Consider the following 18,088-nt stretch of genomic DNA (forward strand, 5'->3'; position numbering starts at 1 on the left):
TAAAACCATATATGGACATATTCTTTTCAAGTGAACTTACAAATAGCCCAGGTTTTGTTTGATTCGCGAACTCTAGAAATTTCTCTAGTTTACATAGAAATAGCTCACTGGAAATATATTTGCTTACACAACTACATGAATTATTGATGGCTACATCATTCACTCAGTCCCAAAGATCTTCCCTCTAGAAAGATAGTCATGAAGATATCAGGGGGAGATATTCTTCAGGGAGAGCATTCAACAATATTACAAGATTGACTCACAGAAACAGTGTCAACTATGACATTCAGAAAGATGATCAAAGTGTGGCTTAAAAGATATTTTGCCAAGCATCAAGGGAGCGTGCTGTCAATAAAGATCTTCACACATTGCACTCTTTTTCCTTCGTCCAGGTTTTTATCCCACTAAGTTTTTCCTGGCAAGGTTTTAACGAGACAGTATCGCACGCGTGTCAATATACATAGAATTTTAAGTTACATATGGTTATGTACTCTTTTTCCCTTCGACTAGTTTTTGTCCCACTGGGTTTTACTGGCAAGGTTTTTAACGAAACATCACATACATTGTGGTCTCCAAGGGGAAGTGTTGTAACTAATAAGTGGAGCCCAAAGCTTTCCTTTCTCCAGCCAAGGCCTTTGCATATAAAAGAAGGCTTCCTTCTCATTTGCAAAACACAGAAGAAAGTCTCAATGAAAATATCATATTTCTATGTTTTCTCTATACCTCAATTCTCTCCACAATTCCTTTAGTTTCATAACAAAATTCCTAATTTGTCTTGAGGTACAGAAAATAATCAACAGTGAATCAGTTTCCTATTCAATACACAATTGTTTGGTTAGAAGTTAGGTTTCTTGGTGCGCAAGTTACTTTAATTTCATTCAAGTCTATTAGGGTTTTAAACGGCTAATAGTAGCACACTCGCAATTAAACACAAGCTCTTGCCTATTTCTGAAGCTAGGAGATTTGTGACCCTTTACGATTACACACAATGAAAAGGGCCTCTAACATCGTTTGTCATAAAATTTGAAAGAGCTTATGAATTATAAAAATGTTTTTGAAGAAGCACTGTTAAGTGCTTTTTTAGGACTCGTTTGAGAGTAATTCTAAGAGAGCCAAAATCACATATATGTAGAAGCATCTCCCACATTCTTCTCCTTATGATCACTTTAAATAATTTTAAGCAATTATAAGAAAAAACACCTCCCACATACTCTTATATACTTTTACATAAAATTATTTTAAAATAATTATATAAATAAATAATTATTAGTCTATCTAAAATTACTCCCAAACAATTCTTCAGAAAAACGCTTGAACTTTTGATAAAGATAACATACTTTCTAATAAAAGCACTTACGAGTTGAAACAGGTGAAAAGCACACTCTATCCGAAGTTGGGTAAGACCCAACTTTGAAACAGCAAAAGGAGCACAATTATATGGACTATGGCCCGAACCCTTAACGTACGTTTCTCCGCTGCACTCCATCACTAATGGCGGTCCCCACCCACTAATACTCCTCCACGCAAGCCCAAACAACATTGGCGGCTATTCAAAAGCGGACCCAGATGACTCAATGAGCGATCCTATTGGTTATGCGAATGGGTGGAACTACGTCAACCCCCATTTCGCCATAGAGTAGGTTTTTCCCATCCCCACCCTTACAATTATTATTTATAAGGGTGGACTGTCGAGAGTTGGGACTTTCGGATAGGGGAGCTGAACAGAGTGAAAAATCAAAGACTTGTGGAACTCGCAGCATTTCTTCACGAATTCAAATCTGTCTTAGGGTCTGTTTCGGTGCTCACTTCAGGTTCATCTTTTATAGTTTTCCTATATATTTGCTTGTGTCAATAATAATATTTCAAGCTTCTTGTATCTGTTGTTGTTCTTCTCTGAAATGTGATTTTGATTTTGATTTTGATTTTTTTTTTCATTATCTGTTTGATGGAATTGATAGAATTTGTAATAATGGTTCTTATTGTTGCACTTGAATGGTTTTGACCTATCCACTGTTTTATTATCTGTGTGCAATGTGATATTCTAAGAAAATGATAATGGATTTGTATGAATGTTACAAAAGAATTTTGGATTTTAACGAGTGAAGTATAGCTGCCAACCATAGTGATTTCATGAATAATCGCTACCATTTTGTCAATTGGGACTGTTATTTGGTTAGGAAATCCAGTTTGCTGAGAAAAAGATGCATATTTGAGGTGTAACTCAGTGTTATCTTCTCCTTTTCTCTTTGGGTGTTTTCCTTTAGGTATTTTTGGGCTTGTGACTTCGTTTTTGGTTGGAACGATGTCAATTTCTGTAAATTCATCCGACCGGGTTTGTGAAAATGGAATCCAGCCCGTCGAACTACTTCCTGCAACCAATGATGCCCATGGAGGAGTTATTGTAGACATGAAGGATGCTATGGAAGCTCAGCACTTTCTTACTCTGCTTAGGGCTTCAATCTCACAATGGAGGAGAAAGGTGCTATTATCTATTATATATTTTATTAGATGTCAACTTGTTCATTAGACAATTTTTGTTTAATAGTTTGATTCCTTTATTTTTTCAATCTAGTATACATCTAAGTAGGTCTGGGCACGGTCCGGTTTGGACAAATTCTCGTTTAAAATTGAAACCGAAATCGCACTATTCATCCGGTCCAATTCGGTCCGGTTTATAATTACAATGAGTGGCAAAATCGAACCAATCCGGATCTATAAAGATCGGTTCGGTTCTCCCAGTTCCCGGTTTCAAACTGTTTTTTTTTTCCTTCCTTACACTCATATCTAATCACTTCCCCTACAACCCAAAACCATATAAGAATAATCTCAAACATAAACAAAGGAATGCAAATAAACCAAGCTAAAAACATATTCAACAATTAACAGATCTAAACTGCTAAACATATTCAACAAACAAATGTCCACATATCTAATTTTAGATCTACAAAGAGAGAGAGAGAGAGAGAGAGAGAGAGAGAGAGAGAGACATAAATAAACCAAATACCAGAGAAAGAGAAGAAAATTGCAGAGAAAGAAGGAGAAAAACCAGAGCAAGAAAACTGCGCCAGAGAAAGAGAGGAAAAAGATAGGGATTAAAAAAAAAGGAAGAAGAGAAGGAGAGAGAAAGGGAGAGAAAAAGAAGAGGAAGAAGAGACAAAGAGTCAGGGAAAAAAGAGAAAAGGAAGATGAGATGGATAGAAAAAAAAATTAAATTAAATGAAAGAAGACGAAGAAGAGACTTTTAGAGTGAGGGAGAAAAATGAGGGAAATGAAAAGATGATATGATAGCATGTCTTGTCTTGTCGTCAGTTTTGGGAAAGTAAAAGAAAAATATTTGTTTTTTGTTTTTTATGGTATAAAGTAAACAAAAAATTGGGCCTGGAGTTTGTTGAAGTTGGGCTTGGAGATGGCTCAAGTATATATATATCTCAGTAAATAATTATATTTATATTTAATTCGGTCTGGTTCGGTTTATTGCAATTTTGAGAGAGATAAAATTGGATTCAGAACCGGTCTGAACTGGTCCGATTTGGTTTTTGAATTTTTTGTTGACTTTTTAGTCAACTCGGTTTTTTCGGTTCTCTGGTTCTTATGTCCACCCCTATGTATCACTTAGATGTATACTAGATTTAAAAAATAAAGCAATCAAACATTTAAACAAAAATTGTCTAATGGACAAGTTGACATCCAATAAAATATATAATAGATAATAGCACCTCTCTCCTCCATTGTGAGATTGAAGCCCTAAGCAGAATAAGAAAGTGCTGAGCGTCCATAGCATCCTTCATGTCTACAATAACTCCTCCATGGACATCATTGGTTGCAAGAAGTAGTTCAACAAGCTGGATTCCATTTTCACAAATCCGGTCGGATGAATTTACGGAAATTGACATCGTTCCAACCAAAAAAGAAGTCACAAGCCCAAAAATACCTAAAGGAAAACACCCAAAGAGAAAAGGAAAAGATAACACTGAGTTAAACCTCAAATATGCATCTTTTTCTCAGCAAACTGGATTTCCTAACCAAATGAGAACGAAATAACAGCCCCAATTGACAAAATGGTAGCGATTATTCACAGAAATTTGAGAGGCTATCAAGATGCTTTTGAAAAAGTAACTCCGTGAGATCCGCAAAGCAAGATCGGTTTTGACGAAAATAATCCTTGAAACCTTTAAAATGCCGACGGACCTTGATGGAGGCTGCGTGAAGTCTTGGAATATGGAAAAGAGAATATAGGGATCCGAGAAAATATTGGGATCCTGGAAACGTTGCCACATTTTCTTCTTCGTCTTCTTTCATTTAATTTTTTTTGTCTATCCATCTCATCTTCTTCCTTTTCTCTTTTTTTCCCTCTCTCTCCGTCTCTTCTTCCTCTTCTTTTTCTCTCCCTTTCTCTCTCCTTCTCTTCGTCCCTTTTTTTTTCCCTCTCTTTTTCCTCTCTCTTTCTCTGGCGCAGTTTTCTTGCTCTGGTTTTTCTCCTTCTTTCTCTGCGATTTTCTTCTCTTTCTCTGGTATTTGGTTTATTTATCTCTCTCTCTCCCCCACCTTTAGATCTAAAATTAGATATGTGGGCATTTGTTTGTTGAATATGTCTAGCAGTTTAGATCTGTTATTGTTGAATATGTTTTTAGCTTGGTTTATTTGTATTCCTTTGTTTATGTTTGAGATTATTCTTATATGGTTTTGGGTTGTAGGGGAAGTGATTAGATATGAGTGTAAGGAAGAAAAAAAAAAACAGTTTGAAACCGGGAACCGGGAGAACCGAACCAATCTTTATAGATCCGGATTGGTTTGGTTTTGTCGCTCATTTTGATTATAAACCGGACCGAACTGGACCGGATGAATAGTGCAGTTTCGGTTTCAATTTTAAGCGAGAACCGAACCAAACTAGACTGTGCCCAGGCCTAGTGATACGTGTCCTTTAAGTATTGGTTTTTAGTTGCCAAGCTGATGATAGAAATCATAATTAGGGATTTGAATTCACTGATTGAAGGTAGGCTAAATCTAACTGTTCTGGTCACAGTTCATCACTGTGTATACCCTGGTAGGTTGATGTGAATTGTCAAGCATGCTGCCTTTATTCCTATACAAGAAAGAAACTATTCTCGCTTTATGGATGTGTGCTGGGATTGACACGTTTTTGAAGTAATACCAAGTTGCTATCGAGTATCAATCATATCAGAGTCTTGTTTCAGCTACAACTATGTTGCAGGGACATATTTATGATGGGCATCCAATTTTATAACAAGTGTTCAAATAGGTTTACAAATTTCAGTTTATCTTGAGAAAGAAAAGGAAGATTTTCTCAATCTGGTAACATTAGCTCGGAAACTGTTACTCAGCTCTGTCACACCCTTGGCCAAACCTTTGATGGAGTCTTTAATCAATATTTTAAGGATATTAAAGGAAAGGTTGTAGAGTAAATTTCTTCTCCTCTCATTCCGCATCATCATGAAGAGCATAAAGAAAAGTATGAAAAAATTAGAGGTTGTGGATTGCAATAGTCAAGGATAACATGAAACTTTTGGAACAAGAATTATATATTGTAGACATCAAGCAAGGCAAGGGAGACTATGAAGCTCACAAAACATGGAAAACACTAAGTTAGGAGTCATGCCATTTAGTGAGCCTGTCAAGGAAATGGTTATAACTATTGATTTTATGTTTCCTGGTCAATCCACTTGTATGGCTGAAAAGAATTCATCTGTTGATCTTACTAGTTGCTATTTCCGGCGCTAGATGAAAAAAATTGGTCGAAGTTCCAAAGTTTGCAAACGAGTACTGTGATATTACAAAATTTGAGATTGATTTTCTTAAAATCAGGTGAGAGTAATGGAGAACGATGAAAATCATAATTTCAGGGATTTTTATTGGGGAATTTTGAATGCAGATTTTAGTTTTAGTTGGTTTTGGATTAGCTCTATATATTAGATTTTACAAATAGACTTTTTTAAAAGGCTTTTTATCACAAAAAGTCCCTGACGTTTGCGAAACTATCAGATTACATCCTTAAAGTTTTTTTCTATCACTTATGATCCCTAACGTTAATATAGGTGCTCTTAAATAGTCCCTCTGTTAAAAAAACTGTTAAATCTAGGGATATAATCGTCAAATCAATCAAAAATTATAAAATATATATACTCTTTCTTTCTTCTTCTTCTTTCTCTCTTTCTTTTCTTCTTCTTCTTTCTCTCCGCCAGATTCCTGAAGATTTCATTTAAAATGTTGGTAAACAATCAATAGGTGGGGTTACCTCAATGGATGGATTTCTTCATAAATTCTTCAAAACGGTGTACAAACAAAAAATGCTTGTGCATGAAAAAAACTACTGCACTATATCTTAAAAGGCTATTCCACTATATCCATCAGAGATGGCGCCGACTCATCTTCGAGGAGGCTTAAACATGATGTTTCAGTTGGCAACTACGCTAGGAATCTTCATAGCAAACATGGTAAACTATGGAACACAAAAGCTCGAACCATGGGGTTGGAGGCTCTCTCTTGGCCTCGCTATAGTACCTGCTATAGTAATGACAGTGGGAGGAATATTTCTTCCTGAGACACCAAATAGCTTAATTGAACGAGGAAGTAAAGAAGAAGGACGAAAACTTCTGGAGAGAATCAGAGGAATTGAAAATGTCAATGCAGAGTTTCAGGACATGTTAGATGCAAGTGAGTTTGCTAGTGCAATAAAGCACCCTTTCAGAAACATCCTGGAGAGAAGGAACAGGCCTCAACTGGTTATGGAAATCTTCATGCCAACATTTCAGATCCTCACATGCATAAATTCAATTCTCTTCTATGCTCCAGTGTTGTTTCAAATTATGGGGTTTGGGGGAAATGCCGCTCTCTACTCCTCTGCTTTAACTGGAGCAGTTCTTGTTTCGTCTACACTGATATCTACTGCAATAGTTGACAAGCTCAGTCGAAGAGTTTTGCTTATTAGTGATGGAATAATAATGATTATATGCCAGGTAAAATTGATCTCTCTTTCTTCATAAACACAAACAACAGATTAAAATTCCTTCTTTCCTTTGGATTTCTAGAAGGCTTTCTGAACACTTAATATTCTCTCCTCTTGAATGTGAAACGAGTCATAGTCGCCATAATCTTGGGGGTCAAGTTCGGTGAGAATCAAGAGCTATCAAAAGGATTCTCAGTATTGGTGGTGGCAGTGATCTGCCTCTTCGTGGTAGCTTTCAGATGGTCATGGGGTCCGCTATAAGCTCATTCTTTCGGATGGTGGCAGAGAAATTTGGATGTGTTTGCTATAACGAATCTAGCGGAGAGAAAGAAGAAGAAAAGAAAGAGAGAAAGAAGCAGAAGAAGAAAGAGAGAGAGAAGGAAAGGAAATTAAAAAATATATATATATTTTTTAATTTGAATTGATTTGACGATTATATCCCTGAATTTAACAGTTTTTTTGACAGATTAACTATTTAAGAGCACCTATATTAACGTTAGGGACCAAGAGTGATAGAAAAAAACTTTAAGGATGCAATCTGATAGTTTCGCAAACATCAGGGACGTTTTGTGATAAAAATCCTTTTTAAAAATATTTATATTCTTTGCCTGTCTATTGTTCTTTTTTCTTTTCTTTTCATTTCTTACTTCTTCTCTGTCTGTCTCTCTCTCTCTCTCTTTCTCTCTCTGTGTGTTCTGCATCACGCAGTGTGTCAGAATATGGTGTACTTTGATCCATTTCAATAAGATAATAACCATGATTTATACATCACTTTTATATAATGACTGTGTACTCATTTCAGTTCTATTCTTACTTACCATCTTTCGTTTGAGAGGATTCCAAATGATATTCATGTTTATTGTTGAAAAATGGCTTTCAGTTTTGGAGAAACTGCTCAGTCTCAAAATTTGACATTGGTTTGAAACCAACTTTTAATAAATCCTTAGGTGTCGACTTGAACCCAAGTCATCTCTCAAGATTTCTGTCGGGGTTGATTAATATTTAATAGTGTAACTGAGATACGAAGTTGAGGTACGTGGTAGTAGGTAAAATCTTTCTTTGTTTACAATGTACCATCATATGGTATGATCTTTATCTAATAATTCAGCATGCCAGCCGTTTGAAATATACGTAAATCTACTAATATGTATGTATGTATGTATGTATGTATTTATGTTTGTGTATGTGTGTGATTAATGAATTTGGCAACATGGTTTATCTTTTTCTTGGTGGATGTTCTGATTGTTTCTTCCTTCTATTCAATCATTTTTCATATTCAGGGCAAGAAGGGTGTGTGGATAAAATTGCCCATTGAGCTTGTAAATCTTGTCGAAACGACAGTTAAGGTAATTACTCTGCAGTATTAATACATTTGCACCGTAACTATCTCCATGTACATTTTAGTAAATACGTATATGTACCATGAAAGAGAAGGCAACGAGCTAATACTCTACATAGCTTCTGGCACAATAGGTTTTAACTTGAAGAAACTAAATTTCAACATAAAAATTAGTTTTATTTATTTTTCTTTCATCTTCTTTTTTTTAATAAATAAAAAATCAGGCAGTTAAGGTACAATGCAGTTATGATTTGATGACTGCTTAATGTCATGTTCTGCCCATTAATCTTGATAAATCTGTTGTCTTGGCTTACATCTATTATGTTGATGCCAGGAGGGGTTTCGATATCATCATGCTGAGCCACACTACCTCATGCTTGTTTATTGGATTCCTGAAACTACTAATACTCTACCTGCAAATGCTTCACACCGAGTAGGTGTTGGGGCCATTGTTGTGAATGATAAAAAAGAGGTGCTTGCTCTTATCTACCGTTGCTTAATTGTTTTGGATAAATGTAAAACACTGAGTAGCTGCTGGCACTTTTGTTGTCTACTATTGCTTATCCACTGGACAAAGGTAGTACAAGAATGCATTTACTGGTTTAGTTAAATGGAATGTCGCAGTCTTCTAATTCAGCCCTTGTGCATATAGTCAAGTTTTTGACTTTGTTCATCACCCTTGTTCATCTGTGTTTCTGATACAGTAGTCTTATCTTTTGTCTTCAGTTTGTCAACCTTGTCGTCATCTGTTGTTGGTTTTGAAATTTGATTTCTTCTGCGTAGATGCTTGTAGTCCAGGAGAAGTGTGGCAGGTTCCAAGGGAAAGGTGTGTGGAAAATCCCAACTGGAGTTGTTGACGAGGTATTTACCTTAAGGTCCTGGACTAAGAAGATTTTTAATTATTCAAAACTATGATGCTTGTTACTTTTGGACATTAAATGAGCTCTTCAATATAGGGCGAGGATATTTTTAAGGCAGCTGTAAGAGAAGTTAAAGAAGAGACGGGGGTAAGTTCTCAATGTCTATCAATATATATATATATATATATATATATATATATTGTTATATATATATTGTTCCTTTCATACCTTGTAGTTTATGTTACCAATATTTTGGTGTGATGAAGACCACTGGTTTTAACTGATTCAGATTGATGCAGACTTTTTGGAGGTATTAGCATTCAGGTACAAGTTTGCACAGTCTTGAATCACTGTATGTTTTGATGGAATTGTTATATTTGTTGGAAAAGATTGCGAAAAATCAAAGAGCCAATAAATAAATATGGCACTCTCAGGATCTGACTTCTCCCAGCTTTGTATAAATAAAATGGGCAAAAAATAACACTCTATCTTCCACTAAGAAAAATAATGAGAATACAATAATAATCTCACCAAACACAGGTGGCTAAACTCTCTCCTGATTTTTCTCTCGAGAGGATTTTCTCTCTCACACAAATAAGGTTTTCGTATCTCTCAAAACTGTCTGAGCTTTAGTTTTCTAAGGGATGATTTGAACTGAAAGAAGGCAGCTGCTTTTATAGCCAACGTTCCTAACAAATTGGTGGCCTTGCATGCGAGAGAGTTTTTCTCATTTTCTCTTCCGTTCGTTTTCTTCAAATTTTCCTGTCCTTTCTTTTATTTTATTTAATATTTATTTCCTTCTTTTTCTCTCCTCAACTAACGAGGGAAACCCATCAATCTCCCCCTCTCGACTTAGGTGGAGGGCTCCAGTAGTCCAACTGCTCTTCTGCAAAATTCGTACTTGTCCTTAGGTAAGGACTTGGTCATCATATCTGAACTATTGTCATCAGTATGGATTTTCTCAAGCTGTAATTGCTTTGACTCCAACACATCACGTATCTAGTGATATCGCACATCAATGTGCTTCGACCTCGAGTGAAAACTCGGATTCTTGCTCAAGTGGATCGCACTCTGACTATCGCAATGCAAAATGTATTTGTGCTGCTCTTGCCCTAATTCTTGTAGGAATCGCTTCATCCAAAGCATTTCTTTGCATGCTTCAGTAGCTGCAATAAACTCTGCCTCTGTAGTTGATAGAGCAACACATTTCTGTAACTTTGATTGCCATGAAACTGCTCCCCCTGAAAATGTAATCAGGTATCCTGAAGTAGATTTTCTGGAATCAAGATCTCCTGCCATGTCTGCATCTGTGTAGCCAATCAATTCAGGTTTTCCACCTCCAAAGCACAAACTCATTTTGGAAGTACCCCTGAGATATCTGAGAATCCACTTCACAGCATTCCAATGCTCTCTGCCTGGTTTAGACAGGAATCTGCTTACAACGCCAACTGCGTGCGTTATGTCTGGCCTCGTGCAAATCATTGCATACATCAGACTACCAACAGCTGAGGAATATGGCACCATAGCCATGTTTTCTTTTTCTTTCTCACATGTGGGACTCTGCTTTGAACTAAGCTTGAAGTGACTAGGAAATGGAGTAGAAACTGGTTTTGCTTTATCCATGTTAAACCGCTTTAGTACCTTCTCGATATAACTTTCTTGTGATAACCTCAACTTCCGATTTTTTCTATCACGGGATATACTCATACCGAGGATTCGTTTTGCGGGTCCTAAGTCTTTCATAGCAAAAGACTTGCTCAACTCTTTCTTCAGCTTGCTAATCTTGTCACTGTTTTGTCCTACGATCAACATGTCATCGACATAGAGAAGAAGTATGATGAATTCACCATCATCAAATCTTTTCACAAATACACAATGGTCTGAAGTAGTCCTTCGATATCTGTGTTCAATCATGAAGGAATCAAACTTCTTGTACCATTGTCGAGGCGCCTGCTTGAGTCCATATAAGCTCTTTTTCAACCGACATACCAAATCTTCTTTTCCTTTGACTTTGAATCCTTCTGGCTGCTCCATGTAGATTTCTTCTTCAAGATCTCCGTGAAGAAAAGTTGTCTTCACATCTAGCTGTTCGATCTCGAGATTCAGGCTTGCAGCCAAACCGAGTACAACCCGTATGGATGACATCTTCACTACGGGTGAGAAAATCTCTTCAAAGTCAATTCCTTTCTTCTGACTGAAACCTTTCACAACTAGCCTTGCCTTAAACCTGGGCTTAGAGTTGTTTTCTTCCGTCTTCAGTCGATACACCCATTTGTTCTTGAGTGCTCTTCTACCTTTTGGTAGGTTCACTAGATCATATGTGTGGTTCTCATGCAGAGATTGCATCTCTTCATGCATGGCTTTCAACCACTCATCTTGTTGATCATGAGTCAATGCTTCTTTATAGCATTCTGGTTCTCCCCCGTCTGTTAGGAGAACGTAATCATCTGGAGAATACCTACTCGGAGGTCTCCGTACCCTGGTCGATCTTCTTGGTTGTAATTCGGCCGCTGGCTCTTCATCGGCTTGTACTTCTAGCCCCTCATCAGCTTCGTCATCTACTATACCATCAGTTGTATAATCATCACTCATGTCATCATCAACTGGTTCATTTATAATAGGATCACTAGCTAGATCATCAGTATCATTGAATTCATCTCGCCCGTCATTGTGCTCCAATGGAGAAGGAACTGGATCCAAGTTAGCTGGATATTCTCTAGGATTATTAGGTTTATCACCTCTTCGAATGTCTTCAATGTTCTGATCTTCAAAGAAGACAACATCTCTACTTCTAATAATCTTTCTAGCTACAGGATCCCATAACCTGTAACCGAATTCTTCATTCCCATATCCCACGAAGATACATTCTTTCGACTTTGCGTCGAGCTTGGATCTCTCGTCTTTAGGAATATGAACAAAAGCTCTACAACCAAAAACTTTCAGATGATTGTAGGAAACGTCTTTTCCCGACCAGAACTTGTTCGGGACATCACCATTCAAAGGTGCTGAAGGAGAAAGGTTGATTAGATCAACCGCAGTCATCAGGGCTTCACCCCAAAAACTTTTGGGCAGCTTGGCATGAGATAACATTGTTCTTATTCTTTCAACAATTGTTCTGTTCATTCTCTCAGCTATGCCATTATGCTGAGGAGTCTTCGAACAGATCTTTCATGCCTGATTCCGTTACTTCTACAGTAGTTTCTAAACGCCCCCATATATTCTCCTCCATTATCGGTGCGAATACATTTGAAGCTTCTACCAGTCTCTCGTTCAACGCTAGCATGAAACTGCTTGAAAACTTCATACACTTGATTTTTTGTTCTAAGTGCGTAAGCCCATACCTTCCTGGAATGATCGTCAATGAAGGTAACAAAATATCTTGCACCACCAAGAGTACTAGTGGTCATAGGACCACAAACATCAGAGTACACAACATCCAATACATTGGGTTTTCTTTGTGCATGACCATGTTGAAACGAAGCTCTATGCTGCTTTCCAGCCAAGCAATGCGTGCATGATTTTAGAGGCATGCCTTTCTTCATCCCAGTCAGTGCCTCTTTTTTGGCTAGAATTTGTAGCCCTTTCTCACTCATGTGACCGGGCCATTTATGCCATAGCTCGATTGAGTCTTTTGCGAGAGCATTTACGTACCCATTACTGACTTTTGCATGTGTCATGTATAAGGTGTTCTCCTTCTTCCCTCGTGCTAGGACAAGAGAGTTCTTGCTGAGTTTCCATTTCCCTTCAACAAAGACATTGGTGTATCCTTCATCGTCAAGTAATCCAGTGGAGATTAGATTAAGACGCATGTCTGGAACATGTCTCACATCCTTGAGGACCAAGTGACAACTTGTGTTGGTTTCAAGGGAAATATCTCATCTTCCCACGATCTTGGACAATTTGTCATTTCCCATCCTCACATTACCAAAATCTCCATTGGTGTAAGATGTAAAGAAGTCCCTCCGTGAGGTGACATGAAATGATGCACCAGAGTCCACTATCCAGCATGTATCTTGAGAGGACAAATTAACGAAGCCATCACCACATAGAATAATTACCTCATTTCCATCAGAGGTAGTTGCGGTCGTGTGCCTGGCATCACTCTTTTCGTTACCTCTATCTTGCTCTCGTTTAAACAACCTGCACTCTCTTTTCATGTGGCCTATCCCGCCACAATGGTAACATTCTAGGTCCTTTCTTGTCTTGGACCTTCCTCTCGAGCCATCTCTTGACCTGCCCTTTGACTTGTCTCGCCTGTGGAATTTTCTATTGTTAGTTCTTCCACGATACTCTGAGACGAGGGCTTCTGACTCGGCTACTACACCTTGTTCTTTCCTCCTTGCTTCTTCATTGAACATGCTATCTTTAACTATGTCCAATGTAAGAACACCTTGAGGAGCTGAATTGCTTAAGGATACTACTAGTGTATCCCAGCTATCAGGCAAAGAGCTGAGTAACACTAGTGCTTGTAACTCATCATCAAGCACCATCTTCATATTCGTCAACAGGTTGATCAAACCTTGGAAGTCACTGAGATGCTCGGTAACACTTCGACCATCTCTGTACTTAAGGTTTACCAACCGTCGGATAACCGATGCTTTATTTTGAGCGGTCTTCCGCTCGTACATGGACGACAATTTTGTCCATAATTTGTATGCATCCGTCTCTTGTGACACATGGTGGAACACACTTTGATCCACCCATTGTCGGATTTGTCCGACAACTTTTCTATTCAGAATGCTCCACGCATCGTCTGACTTCCCTGCTGGTTTTTGTCCCAGCAATTGAAGGGGCTCATACAAATCCTTGCAGTAAAGGATGTCCTCCATTCTTGGATTCCAAATGGAGTAATTGGATGCAGTCAATTTTAACATTGTTGCTGATGATGATGACGATGACTCCTCCATCTTAAATTACACAAGAATATAATTTTTGAGCCGAAGCTCTGATACCACTTGTTGGGAAAGATTGCGAAAAATCAAAGAGCCAATAAATAAATATGGCACTCCCAGGATTTGACTTCTCCCAGCCTTGTGTAAATAAAATGGGCAAAAAATAACACTCTATCTTCCACTAAGAAAAATAATGAGAATACAATAATAATCTCACCAAACACCGGTGGCTAAACTCTCTCCTGATTTTTCTCTCAAGAGGATTTTCTTTCTCACACAAGTGAGGTTTTCGTATCTCTCAAAACTGTCTGAGTTTTAGTTTTCTAAGGGATGATTTGAACTGAAAGAAGGCAGCTGCTTTTATAGCCAACGTTCCTAACAAATTGATGGCCTTGCATACGAGAGAGTTTTTCATTTTCTCTTCCGTTCGTTTTCTTCAAAATTTTCCGTTCTTTCTTTTATTTTATTTAATATTTATTTCCTTCTTTTTCTTTGCTCCACTAACGAGGAAACCCATTAATATTATATCGAATTTGATTGGAGTGGGAAAAACCAAGTTATACATGTCAGAAAAGAAAGTCGACCCAAGTTCTCCTGGTATTTTTGGCTATCTAAATTATATTTCAAGGATGTCACTGAAAGGGGGGGTCACCTTGAAGATTGCGTAATTTGGGTAACTGAAAGGGGGGTTCACTCTTAGGAAAACCAACCTCACACAAAGTTCTTTTGTCATTTGGGTCATTTAGATGCTAAACTCTTTTTATATTGTGCTTTCCTAGAAAATGATAAAATGGAAATAGTTCTGCAGTTAGAAAAAAATAGGAGATACTAAATTCTAACTGAATCAAAAGCAGGCTTAAGATTAAGCCAATGGTTCTTTCTCTAATCTGGTCCAGCTCCAATTCTATCTCTGACTCCACTACTTTAATCACATATCTCAAGCCATGTTTCTGATGAACATAAATCCTACTAGAGTGCTGTGCAGGAGACTCTGGCATCAATCATGTAATTTGTTGGTGTTTCTTTTACTGCTTTTGGGGTCCATCAAAGGCTTTGCTTCTCATAAATACCAAATTTGTGGAACTTCAAATCTTTTCTTTTCTTCTTCTTTATATATAGTATGATATATAAACATAATATTGTGAAATAGTCATGGTTTCGTGTTACCTTCAGGCAATCACACAATACATTCTTTGAGAAGTCAGATCTATTTTTTGTGTGTATGCTGCATCCTAGAACCTTTGACATCGAAAAGCAAGAACTGGAGATTGAGGCAGCCAAGGTACTTCTTGGTTGATAATGTGTTTGACATGCTGCTCAAATTTAATTTTGGTAGATCATAATGTTTCAAACAATAAAAAATAAAAAATTCTCTGTGAACTTAAGCAATCATTGCTTCTCTCATACATGCCAAAATTCAGATTCTTTCAAAAATGAGAATTCAGTCAAATGCATACACCAATTGACTAAAATTTTATGGCATTGTTTTATTTCTAGTGGATGCCACTTGAGGAGTATGCAGCTCAACCAGTCACCCAGGCGCATGCACTCTTCAAGTACATTCTTGAACTGGGCTCGTTGAAATTAGACAGAGACTATGCTGGGTTTTCTCCACTGCATATAACATCAGTTTTTGACGATGAGTTGAGTTTTTTATATTTGAATAGGCAGCAGATGCAGTGCTTAAGTTCTCCTGATCAATCATCCTAGATGCTTTTATCATTTTTTTTCTTTAACCCTACAATGTTTTTCAATTTATACTTCCTCCATTTATCTGTGTTTTCTGTAATGTTGCACTGGTTGATGTAGTAAGTAGTAGGTTGAGAGTATAACGAATAGAGTCATAACTGATCACTTGTGATTCCAAGGGAGAACAGTGCATTTGCTTTTGTGACCAATGGGGAACAAACAAGGACCAAATTTGAGATCTCTTCTAACATTAGAGGGAAAAAAAAAAAAAAAAAACCACTAAATTAATTAAGACCTAATTGGTAAAAACTAAAACAAAAAATATTTGATGTGAAGCGACTGTCATCAAATTTAAGGTATGTGGACCCACACATAGATTGTTGTTATTAGACTCTCCCATTCCAAAAACAAAACAATTTTTTTATTTTTTTGAGTTGTCCATATATTGTAGAAGCATGCATGTAAGTTAAAGCTTGTATGCTACCTGTACATTGTTATGACAAATGGTCTGCCATGCGGCACCAAATCCGGGATTCAGAAACCCACAGTTGGAAGCTGGTGGTGGAATTCTACAAAATGAATTAATCCAATATAGCTTCCTCACTCATAATTCATTTCCCATCTTTCCTTCCTATATTTCTTTTCAACTTTTCTTTCTAGCCAGAGGATAGAGAAGGAGGAAGCAATGTTTCCTGCAAAACTTGTTTTTGTCACAGCACTCTGTTTCTCTGTCTTCTTCAACCTTGTTTTCACTGGGGATATCACTAGAGATTCCATATCTTCTCCTACAGATTGTGCCAATTGCCCTACATGTCAGTGCCCTCCTTCCATTCCAAATCCAGGGTACCCTTTATATGGCCCTCCTCCACCAGGACCACCCCCACCATCAATTCCTAGCTACCCGCCGCCGCCGCCTCAACAGCATGGTCAAGGAAAATGCCCCCCAACTCAGCCTGCTCAGTGCTGCCAGTACCCTCAATATCTCTCTCCACCAGGTGCCTCAGGAGGATTTGTTCCTTACCCTGATGGCACCCATGCAGGTGCAGCTTCATCTGCTTTGCCAATCTTCCTTTCAGTTATGATGCTGTTGTTGTCCTTCTCAGCTGTTTTCTTTTAAGTCTACATGCTATTTTCTGGTCTTTTTGTGTAGGAGTACATCAATTTTCTAAATCTCATGTATGTAGGCAATAAACCCTTTTTAATATTGTCAAAGGTAGGTTCTACTTTTATTATTATTAATTTGTTTATGAGTTCTGCAACTTGGGTTCATGTAAAATGTACTTAATTAATGTAATCTTCTCACTTTTCCGAAATGGATCGAAATCAATTGGTAATGGGTGGAGAAATCCGCGACGCTATGAGCAACTAAGGCAAAAAGCTTTCATTTCCTGTGTCGGGTAAATACTCTCAACATGAACTGCATGAGTGTTACACAGAGAGAGAGAGAGAGAGAGAGATCGGTGGGCTTTGAGACAGAGGTCGGTTTGTCTGTCTGTGCCGCTGCCAAGTAGCAGAAAGAGCTTGATCTTTCTGGATTGATGTATGGCTAGTGACAAACTTGTGACGTTCTTTGAAATGAACTTATCCACCTTGTGTTTGTATCTGGCGAATTTGACGAATGCCAAAACATGCCAAAACATGTATCAATTGCTGGCGAATTTGAATTGCTCTGCTAAGCGGTACACAAGACGTGAGCAGCTATAACTCTCATACTTATCCAATTCACATTCTCTCATATTTTTTGTGCTGAGCTGATATTCATGTTCTTGTGCGTAAGAAATAAGTTTTAGAGTAGAAATAGAAGCATCAACTTGACCATTCCCAATCTTATGAGTCTCGAACCAAACCAAATTTTGAGACTCCAAACCTCATTATTCATCAAAATGTTAGATTTCTATGCAAGTGTTCATGATCTTTAACATAACCACAAATACATATAAGACATATCTGGCGCCATCTTCCTTGAGTACACGATCTCAGAACTCATTCAATCACAGCATCAGCAACACGAGCAAAAGATACGAACAGCTTAAGAATCCAGGTCTCTCTCTCTCATAACTGTTTTAGTTCTCTCTTTATGAAGAGATTAGGGTTAGAGAACGTGTTTGATGAGAGCAGGGTCTTAAGCTTATATAGGGTTAGGTCAAGTCGTCCCTAGCCATCACCAAGGGCCGACTTGACTAACACTCTAAGCTCATCAAGCAACAGTTCACGCAAAAGGAAATAAATAGGACCCCTTTAATTGGCTTCAAAACTTTCCTTATTTCACAAGGTTTTGCGCCTCAAGGTATAACCTAATTTAAACTCTTATCAAACCTGATATAATTTGGTATCTAGTGCATCA

At 37.6% G+C, this 18,088-nt stretch overlaps 2 protein-coding genes across 6 annotated transcripts; both read left to right on the top strand.

The window, feature by feature from the left end:
• The first annotated feature begins 1,602 nt into the window (after nt 1-1,602).
• Nucleotides 1,603-15,982, top strand: LOC117624046 (nudix hydrolase 10-like). 5 transcript variants are annotated; one of them, XM_034355163.1, is made up of 9 exons: nt 1,603-1,811; nt 2,265-2,479; nt 8,245-8,310; nt 8,638-8,775; nt 9,087-9,164; nt 9,260-9,310; nt 9,453-9,487; nt 15,229-15,337; nt 15,553-15,982. In XM_034355163.1, the coding sequence occupies exons 2-9, from the start codon at nt 2,303-2,305 to the stop codon at nt 15,763-15,765; spliced, it is 867 nt and encodes a 288-aa protein (XP_034211054.1). In that variant the 5' UTR covers nt 1,603-1,811; nt 2,265-2,302; the 3' UTR covers nt 15,766-15,982. The 5 variants fall into 5 exon arrangements, with proteins under 5 accessions (XP_034211054.1, XP_034211057.1, XP_034211058.1 ...); XM_034355166.1 differs by having other exon boundaries at nt 2,294-2,479; XM_034355167.1 differs by having other exon boundaries at nt 2,354-2,479.
• Nucleotides 15,983-16,059: 77 nt separating this feature from the next.
• LOC117626315 (formin-like protein 20) lies at nt 16,060-17,051 on the top strand. Its single transcript, XM_034357983.1, has one exon. The coding sequence runs from the start codon at nt 16,430-16,432 to the stop codon at nt 16,859-16,861; it is 432 nt and encodes a 143-aa protein (XP_034213874.1). The 5' UTR covers nt 16,060-16,429; the 3' UTR covers nt 16,862-17,051.
• The last annotated feature ends 1,037 nt before the right edge of the window (nt 17,052-18,088 follow it).

The sequence above is a fragment of the Prunus dulcis genome, chromosome 4, assembly GCF_902201215.1.
Source record: "Prunus dulcis chromosome 4, ALMONDv2, whole genome shotgun sequence".
Classification (NCBI taxonomy): Eukaryota; Viridiplantae; Streptophyta; class Magnoliopsida; order Rosales; family Rosaceae; genus Prunus; species Prunus dulcis.

Bases quoted from the DNA above. Each gene is read 5' to 3' on its own strand.
- LOC117624046 (XM_034355163.1), top strand. From the start codon at position 2,303: ATGTCAATTTCTGTAAATTCATCCGACCGGGTTTGTGAAAATGGAATC. The intron at 2,480-8,244 runs GTGCTATTATCT...TTTCATATTCAG, and splicing joins TCTCACAATGGAGGAGAAAG to GGCAAGAAGGGTGTGTGGAT. The intron at 15,338-15,552 runs GTACTTCTTGGT...TTTTATTTCTAG, and splicing joins TGGAGATTGAGGCAGCCAAG to TGGATGCCACTTGAGGAGTA.
- LOC117626315 (XM_034357983.1), top strand. From the start codon at position 16,430: ATGTTTCCTGCAAAACTTGTTTTTGTCACAGCACTCTGTTTCTCTGTC.